This window comes from Takifugu flavidus, chromosome 11, assembly GCF_003711565.1.
Source record: "Takifugu flavidus isolate HTHZ2018 chromosome 11, ASM371156v2, whole genome shotgun sequence".
Taxonomy (NCBI): Eukaryota; Metazoa; Chordata; class Actinopteri; order Tetraodontiformes; family Tetraodontidae; genus Takifugu; species Takifugu flavidus.
Window position 1 is genome coordinate 14,865,732 of NC_079530.1, and position 14,717 is coordinate 14,880,448.

General features: G+C 44.3%; 1 protein-coding gene across 2 annotated transcripts; it reads left to right on the plus strand.

Moving 5' to 3' along the window:
- Positions 1-117: 117 nt before the first annotated feature.
- myofl (myoferlin like) lies at positions 118-14,715 on the plus strand. 2 transcript variants are annotated; one of them, XM_057046930.1, is made up of 54 exons: positions 118-408; positions 722-777; positions 877-968; positions 2,336-2,444; positions 2,534-2,630; positions 2,705-2,874; positions 3,015-3,143; positions 3,406-3,468; positions 3,580-3,630; positions 3,704-3,734; positions 3,823-3,938; positions 4,030-4,156; positions 4,387-4,490; positions 4,564-4,632; positions 4,713-4,756; positions 4,841-4,923; positions 5,010-5,045; positions 5,134-5,258; positions 5,347-5,460; positions 5,769-5,946; positions 6,117-6,241; positions 6,336-6,445; positions 6,584-6,773; positions 6,854-7,009; positions 7,094-7,225; positions 7,310-7,473; positions 7,919-8,033; positions 8,371-8,473; positions 8,583-8,722; positions 8,797-8,961; positions 9,201-9,288; positions 9,441-9,518; positions 9,603-9,784; positions 9,919-10,077; positions 10,164-10,265; positions 10,350-10,511; positions 10,605-10,770; positions 10,854-10,924; positions 11,011-11,025; positions 11,111-11,209; positions 11,298-11,429; positions 11,655-11,810; positions 11,904-11,995; positions 12,126-12,296; positions 12,376-12,524; positions 12,663-12,802; positions 12,891-12,979; positions 13,060-13,155; positions 13,248-13,389; positions 13,465-13,564; positions 13,700-13,893; positions 13,976-14,085; positions 14,168-14,315; positions 14,409-14,715. In XM_057046930.1, the coding sequence occupies exons 1-54, from the start codon at positions 321-323 to the stop codon at positions 14,445-14,447; spliced, it is 6,162 nt and encodes a 2,053-aa protein (XP_056902910.1). In that variant the 5' UTR covers positions 118-320; the 3' UTR covers positions 14,448-14,715. The 2 variants fall into 2 exon arrangements, with proteins under 2 accessions (XP_056902910.1, XP_056902911.1); XM_057046931.1 differs by lacking the exons at positions 118-408; positions 722-777; positions 877-968; ... (2 more) ...; positions 2,705-2,874; positions 3,015-3,143 and adding an exon at positions 3,244-3,329.
- Positions 14,716-14,717: the final 2 nt, after the last annotated feature.

Below are 14,717 nucleotides of genomic sequence, written 5' to 3' on the forward strand. Positions count from 1 at the left end.
GATGTGTAATCTTCACCACTAGAGGGCGCCCTAGTAAAAGAAAACGACTTCCGAAAATCTCCGAACGTCCTCAGGATGTGGAGTGATGCCAGTCGACAGAATACTGTACGTGAACTTCTTCTTAACGGGAAGAAGGTTAGGAGGGTCATGTGGTGAGCTCAGCCTCAGCACAGACTTCTTTGATTCCGGAGGCTGCACTCTTTCATCCTCTCCTCTTTTCTCCACATCTTAAGAACTTGTGCGGAGTCTTTCTTTTTGTCTTCCAGTGGAATATGACTTGTTTCTCTCAGTAAATTTGGACCCCCCTCCCCGACTCTGATATGTTGCGGGTCATCGTTGAGTCCGCCAGCGGGATCCCTAAGAAGAAACTGGGAAATCCGGATCCGTTCACTGCGATCGTCTTCAGGGGTGAGAAATGCGCATCAATCAAACAACATTCAAGTGTTGCTCTGTTACCATTTTGATGGTTGTTTCATGCACGCCACCGTGTTTAAGTTAGACATTTTTAAATATCTTAAAACAAACTCACGATAAACCTTGAGAACTTCTTATTTAAAAATGAAGAACCCATCCTTATAAGGGCAGAAACTGTCCTGCGATTTTGGCTTCTGTAACTATTTCACTCTCGAATTTGATTGTGCACACAATTTTAATGTGTATTATTAGTGCAGTTTTTCAGTGTTTTGCCACAAAACCTACATTACTCACCTTCAAATTGCAGGTGAGAAGAAGAAAACCAAATCAATTGACAATGAACTGAATCCTGTTTGGAACGAAGTAAGTGATTAAATAAGCGATTGGATTTAGACTGTAAGATTTAGGTCCCTGCTTTAGGTCCCTGTTTTGTTGTTAACTTTCACTTCCCTGTTCATGCAGGTACTTGAATTTGATCTGAAGGGCTCGCCCCTGGATGCATCGTCCTTTATCGACGTGGTTGTGAAAGACTTCGAAACAATCGGCAAAGACAAGTAAGAAACCCGTCTGAAAGTTTGCAGACTAGTGGATACCTGACCACACTGCTGTGGAGGAGGTTTCTGGGACTCAGCCTCCAACTCCTCCTTCCTCAAGCTCAGTCTAACTTTCTGGGCCTTTTAATAAAATAGAATTGAATATTAAAAGCAGCCAGCAGGCTGTGGCGGTGTCAGTACCATGATACGGCTGATTCCAACAACATTGCTTAAATGGTGTTTTCATCTGAAAGTTGAAACCACAGGGACTGTGCGTTCTTGTTTAGACTTGCAATGACTTTGCTCTTGCCTCTGCTTACCAGGAGTGTTGCCTATAAAAGGAAGTCCATTATCTCACTTTGAAATTGCCTCACGCTTTACCTATTTCACAGCACAATCTAACATCTATGTAATCGTTTTTCATATGTTGTTCCGCCACGGAGGCATCAAGGAAAGCCGACTATCTCACAGCGAGTCACTCTGGCGACAGGCACTTTACGGGTGGGGGATGGGGGGAGGTGGCGTTCTGCCTCGGCCACGAATGCACTCAGATTTTTCCACGATCGTTGCCTGTCTGCAGCGCGTGAATCTGGCCAACGAGGCCTCGTGCGCTGCCTTGCTGCTGGCACATCTGTGCGGATGAGTAACGGCTCAGTTCCGCTGCCTCAGACGCTGCCAGTGAGGTTTTTAAGTTGGAGTTACATGTTCAAACAGCGAATGAGTTTCTGCGTGTCGACACAGGAATGTGCACTCTGCCACCGGAGCAGCCACATGTTAAAATAATGAAACAATGGTTTGATAAAGCGTCTTAAGGGGATTTGTCATACTCCAGTGTTGTTGGGGGGAGGACACGCCTGTTCCCTCCCTCTGTATTTATCTACCATACCCAGGCCAGAAAGATCCCAGAACATTCCTGTGGTGAATCTCAGCCGGTTCTGTGTTCTCTGAGTGTTTTCTGGCTGCCAAATGCAAGCAAATGCTCCTCGTCACTCAGGGGACTTGGCAGCAGCTGCTGTTCCCACATGAAAAATAAAGTTCTCACATCAAGAGGGTGCTCATCTTCAGCTCTCTCTCTCTCTCTCTCTCTCTGTGGACACTTCTCATGTTGGACTGGGGACCAACCCAGGGTGCTTTCCTGCACCCACACGCTTGCAACATCCAAGTGTCACCATGGTGACTGTGCTAATTTGGTCTGCGATGTACATTTATCTGTTGACTTGTTGCAATTCTTGCGGTCATTAATCATTGTTGCTAGTAACAGAAATCTAGGCGTTGTTGCCTGCTTTGTCATGTGTGAAGAAGTAAAATTGGGAAGTGGAAATAGTGGCAGAATACTGAACCAGTAATGAATAATAATAATAATGATGATGATGATGTATGTGACTCAGGTTTATCGGCTCAGCAAAGATCCTTCTGAGAGACTTGGCCGGTGGTCAAGCGACATCGCTCCCATTCAAGAATGTGCCCTTGATGAATGAGAAACAAAAAGCTGTTGGGGTGATTATTACGCTTTTATTAATAATATTTTATTATTATGCTCACACTGATAAAAGTCATGTCAAATGCTCACACATGTACTTTTCCAGGCAACCATAAACTTGCTGATCCGGTATGAACTGCCTGCCAACGCCACTTCAACCCTAACTGACCCACCTGATGCAGATACGTCTCACGTGGACGCTGGTGAGTCCCAGAATTACTTCATGGAAGACAAAATGCTGCGTGTGAATATAATCTTTGTTTATTTTGCCTCTCAGGAGGCACCGATGAAGGTGATGAAGAGGAGGCGCTTGTGGACGGTGGAGGCCAAGGTGGAGGTGTGTCCGCTGCCTCTTCGTCGAATCAGCCTGGGAAACAGGGGCGAAAGCCAGTCCGACTCAGCCGAAAGAGGCACAGAGCCCTGGCCAACAAACCTCAGGACTTCCAGGTATTGCCTTCATCCCGATTTGATTTCAAAACTCTCTTTGATGACTTTTAAACCAGTTTCACCAGCCGTCAATTATAAAAACTATCCCAAACTGCAGTGGCAGCGATGAGCTGGTAATTGTGAATCCCTGCCGTGTCCAGATTCGCGTACGTGTCATTGAGGGCCGCCAGCTGCCCGGCAACAACATCAAACCAGTCGTTAAGGTGAGCACGTGCGGACAGACCCACAGGACGAGAATCAGGAGAGGAAACAACCCATTTTTCGATGAGGTAATGGCTCCAGCACCTGAAGCTCTTCTTCTCTGCATCTCCTTGCCGCTGCAGCTTCATTTCTCCCTTTGACTCCAGTTCCCCAAATGATGCTTGAAAACAGAGGCTTGATTTCTTTCTTCTTCCTCATCGCCCTCCCTTATCTCAGTTTCTGTCCAAGCATGAGCATCTTCAGCTGAATGCGCTGTAAGTCCCGCAGTGTTGCCATCAGTCCCTCAGACAATGGTGCACATTTGTGACCAGTTCTGTTTTTGTCCTCCAGATGTTTTTCTACAATGTTAACATGCTGCCCTCAGAGCTGTTTGATGAGAGCATTATTCTTCGGGTGAGTTGACACACGCCGGCCCTTCTGACAGACTAACTGGATTAGAAACGATGTCAATTTCCACCTTGTTCCTTCACAATCAGACGACTGATTCTCTGCTTTTCCTGACAGGTTTATGACTCCTTTTCTCTCAGAGCAGACAGTCTCATGGGGGAATTCAAGGTTGATCATTTAACATTAAAGGATTGTTTTTGGCATTAATTATGATTTATAATTCTTTATTGTGCTTTTGTAGCTGGATGTTGGCTACATCTTTGATGAACCAGGTGAGTATTCCCTCATCAAACGCTTTATTAAGATGCCCTGTGCATCTGATTGGTTATAGTTTATCATGTGGAACGTTTCCTGTCCCAGGTCACGCCATAATGAGAAAATGGCTCCTCCTGAGCGACGCTGATGACTCCAGCTCTGGAGCCCGAGGTTACCTGAAAGTCAGCATCATTGTTCTGGGAACTGGAGACGAGCCCCCCGTGAGCATGCGGTCTACCTCACCATCAAGTCCACTTCTTCTTCAGTACTAAAGAACCCTTGACAATATTCCCTCCCATAAAATCCTGCTAGACGGAGAGGAGAGATGTGACCGAGGAGCAAGACGACATAGAGAGCAACCTTTTAGTGCCGGCTGGCGTCTCAATGAGGTCGGCCACCATCACCCTCAAAGTTTACCGTGCTGAAGACGTACCACAGAGTGAGCCCTCATTACATCCCAATTTATCAATACTCTTTCAGCAAAAACAGTTCATTTTTCCATTTAAGTACTTTGGCGTGCTAATCAATGTTACTGTAGCGCTCCTGCACCGGCACAGTGCACAAAGAGAGGGGAGCAGAGGATCCGTCTTCACTCTCTACCCTCTGTGTTCTTACTGTTAGTGCTCCACGACAGCTCACACTGACATGACTTACACACTTTCATTCTAGTGGATGACGCCTTCCTTCAGACGGTCAAACAGGTCTTCCGAGGCGACGTCGATAAGAAGAACTTGGTGGATCCGTACGTGGAGTTGAGCTTTGCTGGAAAGAAGGTAGTTGAAGTTTGGAGCAAATTAAGTTAATTGTCAGATTTTATTGTACTAATATCTATGAATCTTTATATAGTTGTGCACCAAAATCATTGAGAAAAATGCCAACCCAGAATGGAACCAACTCATAAATGTCCAAGTGAAGGTATGAAAGACGCGTTTAAATGCAAATGGAGGTTTTGGATTCGGCTCATAGTAACACCGCCGCTCTGTCTGCGTCAGTAGTTTCCATCCATGTGTGAGCGCATCAAGCTGACCATGTACGACTGGTAAGGACGACGTTCACTCCTGCACGGCTCAGCTTGGAATGGTTTGATCGCAGCCAATGTTTGACCTGTCATCTCTCTCCACAGGGATTGTCTGACCAAGGATGACGCTATCGGGACGACATTTTTAAATCTCAGCACAATGTCGTCATCGGGTGGAGAGATTGAGGGTGATAATCAGTGGTGGTTTGTTTAATGCTTCGCTCAACTGGCTAAACATTGGATTTATTTATTTTTTCCCTCTCCACCGACACAGATACACGGGCTGAGACCGGCAACACTCTGTCAGAATGTACGCGCTTCATGGTTTTTGGTTCTATTAGCATAAAAGAAAAAGGTAAACGAGTTTGCAGTTAACGAGTGTCTTCTGCGTTTGACAGTGAGCACTGCAGCATCAGAGATTGGTTTCCTCCCAGCGTTTGGCCCCTGCTACATCAACCTGTACGGTAGCCCGAGAGAATTTTCCGGGCTTCCTGACCCATACGAGGAGCTCAATCTTGGAAAAGTAAGGCCGCTGCCACAGGATCAGTGCTGAGGGTTTGGCACGTATACGCATGTGGCCTAGCTAACACGATTGGTTTGTTACCTTTCAGGGTGAAGGTGTGGCCTACAGGGGGAGGGTGCTTGTTGAGCTGTCCACTGAGCTGGATGGAAAGATTGATAAAAATGTGGACCACATTTGCAGTGACGACATCTTAGTGGCACAGGTCTGTAAAGTTACATCTCCTCCTTTACTCATTTGGCCATCAGCAGGAGGGTCAAGGTTTCCTCCTGTTAAAAGGGAGGTTTGCTTCATTCCTCAGGGATCAGGCTCTGCCTTTCTGTAAAGCAGACAATCGTGATTGTAACAGACGCCCTATAAATAAAGTGAGATTGAATTGAATTCAATGTCAGCCTGCCTTATTTTGGAATGGAATTATGCTTCAGCCCTACAGAAAAAATAACTCATCTTTCCTAAAGAACTGAAACTGGAGGACCACCCCTTTTCAATATCATACTACCCCTTTTTTTCCAGAAGTACCAGCGGAGGAGGAAGTACTCCCTGTGCGCTGTGTTCCACAGTGCGTGCATGCTCCAAGAGCCGGGCGAGCCCATTCAGTTTGAGGTTAGCATTGGTAACTATGGCAACAAACTGGACTCCACCTGCAAGCCACTGTCCTCCACCACTCAGTACAGCTTTGCTGTGTTTGATGGTATGAAAATGGCAATACAATAAAACCAAAAATGTTACATACCTCTGTTTTAAAGCAGAATTTTAACAGCACAGGCATCTTGCAGTGATCTCAACTTGTGAATCCTGACTTCATTGATTCCAGAGTGACATATTTAACTATCTCCATAACTATTATTTGTTATCCCAAAGGTAATCACTATTATTATCTGCCTTGGGCTGACACCAAACCAGTAGTGATTGTGACCTCATACTGGGAAGACATCAGTCACCGTTTGGATTCTGTCAACATTCTCCTCCACCTTGCAGAGAGGCTGGTAAATATGAATCAAGATAGGTGCCTGAAGACTTATCATTCCTACACTAATGATTGGAATAATGTCCTCATTCTGCTTGTGTGTCGACCTCTAGGAGACCAGACTCACCTCGTTAAAAACTGCAGTCTTGGCCAAAGTGGCAGAGACACGCCTGAAAGAGATTTGGCTTCAACTCCTCAACCACATGTTAGAGGACATGAACAGGTGAGGATGTATAAAGAAAGAACAAACTTCTGGAATTCTTTGTTTCACGAAGAGACCATATGGAACCATTTCTTGAGAACTCACGTCTTAATGAGTGACACATTTGGAGATTTCTGTCTGTATTGTTTTGTGAAACAGTTTCCAGCTTCCAGTACTGGAGGGCCGGCCAAATGTCACCGCTCTGGATCTCCAGATAAAAAACCTGCGAGATGCTGCTGTAAAAAGTATTGAACAAATGGCCGTTCGCATCAAGGACGCCACCGACATCAAGGCTACAATTAGTGACATTGAGGATTGGTTGGACAGACTCAAGCAGCTTGCAGAAGAGGTCAGGATGGAGATAAAGAAAAAAACAAACCTACATACAAACCTGTACCGATGTGACTAAATGAGGTTTGCCTTCAACAGCCCCAGAACAGCATGCCAGATGTGATCATCTGGATGTTGAGAGGAGAGAAGCGGGTCGCTTATGCCCGGGTTCCAGCAAACGAGGTCCTGTACTCCAACTTCAGCGAAGAGGCCCGTGGCAAACACTGTGGACGGATCCAAACCATATTCATGCAGGTGCGAGACTAGACTGAACCAGATATTCACTGTTCACGTCGACATTTCCAAGGAGTATTAGACAAAGCTTCTTTTGTTTATCAGTACCCAATGGACAAAAATAAAGGCATGAAGATCCCCGTTCAGCTGAGGGTCAGCATGTGGCTCAGCCTTTCTGCCATGGAGGAAAAGTTTAACAGCTTCTCAGAAGGAAGCTTCAGCGTCTATGCAGAAATGGTGACGTCCCTTTTCCAAGAGTGATCCCATTTCAGCCAGGTGTGAATGAGTGATCGCAATTTTCACCCGATTCGTCTTCTGCAGTATGAAAACCAGGCCTTTGTTCTGGGCAAGTGGGGAACCACCGGCCTTGTCGGCCGCCACAAGTTCTCGGACGTCACCGGAAAAGTGAAGCTCAAACGGGAACGCTTTCTACCTCCTCGTGGATGGGAATGGGAGGACGACTGGTTTGTTGACCCAGCAAAATGGTAAGCTTTAAATCCAGACAATAATATACCCCCTCCCCAATAGTTGTTTGTGACTGGAACACTTGGGCTCTCAAGTCCAAACATCCTGTTGCCACTATGGTGGTGCAGACTCAGAATCTGACTCATATTCCAACTCCCAGCATAGTTAATTGGCATAGATTGGTGCTTGTGTTAGCTGCATTACAGCACCATGTCAGGAAAACAATCACAGGAAATGAGAAGGAATTCAGCATCAAGTTGTGTTTTGGTTTGAGGAGGTCAATGTCCCATGAAGTCTCCTTGTGAAGTGCTTACATTCTCCATCCAAGGCAAATATAAACAGAGTAATCTGCCTAAATCTCATTGGTCTGGCCATTTGTGTTCCACCTATCCTGTCTCCTGAACTTACTCCTTCGTGTCTAAACTCTGAGTCACGGGCACAACTATTCTGTGCTGTGTTCCGCAGCCTGTTGACTGACGCGGACGCAGGCCACACCGAGTTCACCGATGAAGTTTTTCAAAATGAAACACGATTTCCTGGTGGGGACTGGCAGCCTGCTGCAGAGCCGTATACAGATGTGGTAAATGCGCAACACATGCACAAGTCCACGCATGTACAGACATGTTTTCAAAAACCTTGGATACCTTGGACAACCTTGGACAAAAAATTAAAGATAAGAGAACAAAAGCCTGTCTAATCAGGTTCCAATGTTATCATAGCATATTTTAGATGTTCCTGGTTCTTTCATGGATGTGATTCATTGCCATCTTTCAGCCACAAACCCACAGAAAAATAATGATAAGAATTAGCATTTCATCTCTGTTGTTATGTTAAAAAGATATATTAAGGGTCCACACAACTGAACCGTTTCCATTTACACCCACTGTAGATGTTTAATACGCGTCCCTGTTGTTTAGAATGGAGAAAAGGCTCAAAGTCCAGGAGCATTTGAATGCCCACCTGGGTGGAGCTGGGAGGATGACTGGAGCTTTGACATCAACAGAGCTGTAGATGAGAAAGGTAACATGAACAGAAAGGATAAGAATGTCTCTCAAAATCTCCTTATGTGGGTTTTTTTTTTGGGGGGGAAATCCACCATCCCAATATGTCCCTCCACCTTACCTTGTAGGATGGGAATATGGAATAACAATTCCACCTGATGACAAACCCAAATCGTGGGTTGCAGCAGAGAAAATGTACCATGTCCATCGCAGGAAGAGACTGATCAGACCACGAAAGAAGATATCAGACCAGACAGCTCCCGCTGAGGTGAGGGGGCCGAGAGTGGCGGAACGGGGGGACATAAATGGAAAAAGATATACAATTTCTAGTTTCTTCTGCAGAGGCGAGAACCTGTGGAAGGCTGGGAGTACTCTTCCCTCATTGGCTGGAAGTTCCACAGGAAGGAGCGCTCCTCTGACACTGTCCGCCGCCGCCGATGGAGAAGGAAGATGGTCCCGTCAGATTGTATCGGGTCCTCTGCAATCTTTAAACTAGAAGGGGGGCTGGTGAGTCCATCTGAGGTCCCTTGAAAAATGCTGCTTTGGCAAATATGAATTGTTCCATTTCTTGCCAATGAGTCACATCCTCTTATTTTATTGCATGTGTCCTGCCAGATGTCAAGAAAAAAGATTTATTTTTAGTCCTGCATTTTTCCCCCTAAAAAAAATCCACTGTTTGTAAATCAGCCTGCTGCTTTCCTTGAAGCTCTTAGGTATCCAGTTTTTATTTTTATTTTTTTCAACAGGGAGTTGACGTTGATGAAAAAACGAATAAAACAGACGCGGCCAAAGTCTTTGGTGCCAACACCCCCACTGTTTCCTGCCATTTTAGCCGTAAGTATTTGGGCCGGAAAACGTTGGTTCCTGAGCAACATTAGCCTTCCTGAGTGGTTTAAATCAAGGCTAATAATCAGCAGTATATTACTTTTTCCTGTGTTTACTTTGAGGCAAAGCTCAGCATTGTATTAACAGTGGTGTCCTGTCAGGGTCCCATATTTATCATCTGAGAGTGTATGTGTATCAGGGGAGGAACCTCTGTGCCATGGACAAAGACAGTTTCTCAGGTAAAGAAAATACTTATAAATTAAAAAAAACTACTATAAGCAATAGAGAGCCCCAATCTCTGAAAATATTTCTGTTCATTCCAGATCCTTATGCCCATGTGTCCTTCCTACATGTGAGCAAAACCACAGAGGTTATAAGGGCCACTCTGAACCCCACGTGGGACCAAACTCTCATATTTGAGAACATTGAAATTTACGGAGACCCGCAAGCTGTTGCCTACAATCCTCCGGACGTGGTGCTGGAGCTGTATGACAGCGATCAAGTAGTATGTGGAGCATCTAATCTACCAAAGTTGTGTTCAAATGATAGGCATCGGTTATCATTTCTGAAACTGCAGTGGAGGTAATTGGGTTCATACTAGGTCCAACCAATAGTTGTCTGTTTACATTTATTTCAAAGGGTAAAGATGAGCCCATGGGTCGCTCTATGTGCGCCCCTACTGTGAAACTCAACCCCAGTATGTCCGGCACTCCTAAGCTTCAGTGGTTTCCAGTCTCAAAAAAAGGCCGCAGTGCCGGGGAGGTGCTGATGGCTGCGGAGCTGTTCCTCAAAGACAAGGTAAAGGAGAACCTAAATAAGATAAATACTCAATCTTTCCCTTATTAAGGTGTGTCCTTAGCACCATGCTGTGCTTTGTCCTCCAGGCAGATGAGGGAGATTTGCCCATAGTTCCTCCCCGACGAGGCGAGAGGCTCTACATGGTTCCCCAGGGGATCAGACCTGTAGTGCAGCTAACAGCGGTTGAGGTACCCCATTACTCTTGAAAAAAAACTGTTTCCACTAAATTCCAAGGTATGCTGAGGGTTTTTTGGGCATTTATTTGGTTCCAGGTCCTGACTTGGGGATTAAGGAACATGAAGTCCTACCAATTAGCCACAGTTTCCTCACCAAGTTTGATAGTGGAGTGTGGTGGTGAGATAGTTCAAACTACAGTCATCAGAAACTTCAAAAAGAACCCCAACTTCCCTGGATCTGTTTTGCTGCTCAAAGTGGTAAAAGTCTTTTTTTAAACTCTATTAATAGCCCGAAAGTTTCAAGGATTTCATGCCCATGGTTCTAACATGGCCTCTTGCTGACTCCTTTAGCTGCTTCCAAAAGAGGAGATGTATACCCCTCCCATTGTGCTGAAGGTAATTGACCACCGGCCTTTTGGAAGGAAACCTGTAGTAGGACAGTGCACCATTGACTGCCTGGAGGAATTCCGCTGTGATCCGTATCGCATCAGTAATGATATTTGCATGTCTGCAAGAGGTAAAAAGCCCACATTGAACCAGGCAGGTGTGATCAGCTAGAATGGAGGATGGACTTTGTTGTGGCTTCTGTTGTTTTTACAGTGGCAATGATTTCTGCGGCTCAGAATGACGTCATCATAGATGTAGAGGAGAGTCCCATTCTGAACACTGTGGTAGGCAATGCTGCATATGGTACAGAACATATTGTTTTATTTCCACTACTTAATGACGTGTGTTCTTTTTTGCTCCTATTGTGTAGCTTCAAGCAGAAAAGGTGAGATCTAGACTTCCCGCAGATTCTTAAATGAAAACTTACTGTGTGGGGGAAGGAGCTATTCTCTTTCATTTTGTTTTTGTAGGAGGAGGAAACTGTTGACTGGTGGAGCAAATTCTATGCCTCCATTGGAGATGAAGAGAAGTGTGGCCCTTATTTGAAAAAGGGATATGACAAATTACAGGTTACATGCCCTCCTGTGCTGCCACAGAACTATAATTTGTGTTTTTATATTGATAATGTCCTCTTTGATACGCTTGTTCTTTGTTTAGGTGTATAAAACTGAACTAGAGGACGTCCCCGAGTTTGACGGACTCACTGATTTCTGCCGTACCTTCAAACTCCAGCGAGGAAAGACTGAAGAAAATGATGAAGATGACCCGTCTGTGGTGGGAGAATTCAAGGTAAAAAATACAGGGAGTAAACTTTTCTATCACCTTTAGATTTCCAAAATGTTTTACCTTCTGTTAAAGATAGGGTACTGCTTTTTACAGATACTTAATTCTTTGTCGTCCTCTGGTGGATAGTTTGGGTATTTTAATCTGCCATCTTCAAATTTCCGTCCCTGTTTAAGAGCAATTGACATGTACATTTTACAAAAGTGATCTTGACAAATTCTTATTCTTTAGGGCTCCTTCAAGATTTACCCACTTCCTGATGACCCAGGGGTTCCAGCTCCACCCCGACAGTTCACAGAGCTCCCAGAAAGTGGACCACAGGAGTGCCTGGTCCGGATCTATGTGATTCGTTGCATTGATTTGCAGCCTAAGGATACAAATGGAATGGTAAGCTTTACCATCCAGTCTCCCTTTAATACAGCCCGTGAACCCAAATTAATGGTGATGATTGAAACTGTGATTTGTTTTGTGTTGTTTCAGTGTGATCCATATGTCAAGATTTCAATGGGCAGAAAAACACATGACGACAGAGACAACTACAAACCAAACACCCTTAATCCAGAATTTGGAAGGTGAAACTTCACTGTTCCATTGTAAAAATCCTATGTTATTAAATGTTCTCAAATAATACTTTACTCACAATATTATGTATATGATTTTGTATATTGTGGGATATTATAACTGTCCTTTCTATTTGTTCAGGATGTTCGAGCTGTCCTGCTTTATACCTCAAGACAAAGACCTAAAGATTGCAGTCTATGACTATGATTTGCTGAGCAGAGATGAAAAAGTGGGTGAAACCGTCATTGATTTAGAGAACAGACTCTTGTCTCGCTACAGGTCCAGCTGTGGCCTGCCGCAGACCTACTGCACGTAAGTTTGCAGTCTTTGGCACATACACTAGGACTAACACACCAGCAGCAGAATCATTAAAGAAACTATTTTGCTCTAGCTCTGGGATCAATCAGTGGAGAGACCAGCTGAAGCCCTCTCAGATCCTCCAGCACGTGGCTAAGTTGAGGGCCATTCCACCTCCTCACCTAGAAAGAGATGGAAGCTCTCTGACATTCTCTGGAAGACAATACAACCTGCACGATTTTGGTACCATGCTCATATTTTAGAACCATGATTATAGTAATCATTTATTAGATTGATAACTTCTTTCTTGACAGTTGTGTTCACGCTTAAGTAATATTTCTCTTCATCCATCGTGTCTAAGATGTTGCATATTCATTGCAGAGACAACCCCTGGGATCAACCCACACTTGGGCCCAGCCAGTGAGAGACTGGCCCTGTACGTCCTCAGAAACCAGGGCTTAGTGCCGGAGCATGTGGAGACCAGAACTCTTTACAGCTCCCACCAACCAAATTTATCCCAGGTCATGACAACACTGTATAATTTTACCATCTCAGTGTGTATTGCATCACATCTTCATTCAAATGTCCTGTTTCTTTCTATGAATCCAGGGACAAATCCAAATGTGGGTTGACATTTTCCCGAAAAACCTCGGTTTGCCAGGGCCTCCATGTGTTATTAAACCACGCAGAGCCAAGAAGTAAAACACACCTGAGAAGAGATATTTGCCGTTTGTTATTACGCTTGTAAGATTAAAATACTGCAATATTTTCAAAACAGATACTTTTTGAGAGCCATCATTTGGAACACAACAGATGTCATTCTGGATGAAACAAGCGTCACTGGAGAGAACATGAGTGATATCTATGTTAAAGGGTAGATGTCTTATGAAACAAAATTCTTTTCTACCTACTTTTCTTTTCTTTGCCGGCTAGGTAATGTGAACTTGATGTTTTTGTGTTTCCCAGATGGATGCCAGGAATGGAGGAGCAGAAACAGAAGACCGATGTCCATTACAGATCCCTGGATGGTGATGGAAATTTCAACTGGAGGTTCATTTACGAGTTTGACTACCTGCCTGCAGAACAGCTGTGCGTTGTCTCAAGGAAAGTAAGTGGAAACATCACATTTATACATCAGTGTTGTTAGTGTTTACAGGATTAATCTCAATAAACTGCTATTTAGGACCATTTTTGGAACCTGGATAAAACTGAATTTAGGATTCCACCTAAACTGACGATCCAGATATGGGACAATGACAAATTCTCCCTAGACGACTACTTAGGTAAAACAACAGGGTTAACTAAATTTTACAGCAAAAAATGGGACTGAGATTCAAATTCAAATTCATGCACCCCCCCCCCCCCCCCCCCCCCGTGCCCCCCCCCCCCCCCCCCCCCCCCCTTTATCTCTCCTAAAGGTTCAGTTGAGCTGGATCTTCTCAATCTGATCTCTCCTGCTAAGAGTCCAGAGAAGTGCAGCTTAAAGATGCTGCCTGGAATGCCAAACTCATCTTCCTTGAAAAAGCCACTGCCCAACTCACTCTTCTCCCAGAAGGCTGTTCGTGGCTGGTGGCCATGCGTGAATGAGCAGGATGGAAAACATGTGCTGGGTGTAAGCTCTTCTTCCCAGCATACAAACAATTTTTTGTATCTATGTTTTCTTGTGATTATAAATGTGCTTAAATGTTTTACAGGGAAAAGTAGAAATGACGCTTGAAATAGTGGATGAGAAGGAGATGCAGGAGAGGCCTGCAGGGAAAGGCAGAGATGAGCCAAACATGAATCCCAAACTAGACCAGCCGAAGTAAGAAATGTCACAACGCTCTGGTCTGTATAAATATATATGAATATACATTTTAATGCTATTTTTTCCCCCCAATCAACAGCCGCCCTGACACATCATTCTTCTGGTTCACCAATCCCTGCAAGACCATGAAGTTCATCATTTGGCGCAGATTTAAGTGGTTTTTTCTTTTAGCAATTGTCCTTCTGTTGGTAATCTTGTTCTTGGGGATCCTGTTCTACTCTCTACCGGTGAGATAATTCATCTGGATCTTTTTTGCTGCCTTTTAAACTAATATTTTGGATGCTTTTTGAATTCTAACACACAGTGTTACATGTCCACAGAACTATATCTCCATGAAGATTGTGAAGCCTTTCTCCTGAGACCTGCCTGCCTTCATGTACCACGCCCTGCATTTCTCATCACCTCTATTGTCATCAGATGATAGTAATCGCTGCTTAAAATCTGACCTTTTTCCCATAAAAACTGTTATTTGAAGCAGTAAACATATTGCTTGTTGAAAGGAAAAATATGTGCTTGCCAAGAATTATATATTGAATAAAATTACTAACCTACAACGCTGTTATTATTTGTTTTTCTGCATATTTGTGTCTTCATATGTTTTACGACAATAAACTACTTTATGACCTAGT

Excerpts from the sequence above, each read along its gene's own strand:
- myofl (XM_057046930.1), top strand. The coding sequence starts at position 321 with ATGTTGCGGGTCATCGTTGAGTCCGCCAGCGGGATCCCTAAGAAGAAA. Across the intron at positions 8,962-9,200 it reads TTAAACTAGAAGGGGGGCTG|GGAGTTGACGTTGATGAAAA; the intron begins GTGAGTCCATCT and ends TTTTTTCAACAG. Across the intron at positions 10,512-10,604 it reads CTGTTTTGCTGCTCAAAGTG|CTGCTTCCAAAAGAGGAGAT; the intron begins GTAAAAGTCTTT and ends TGACTCCTTTAG.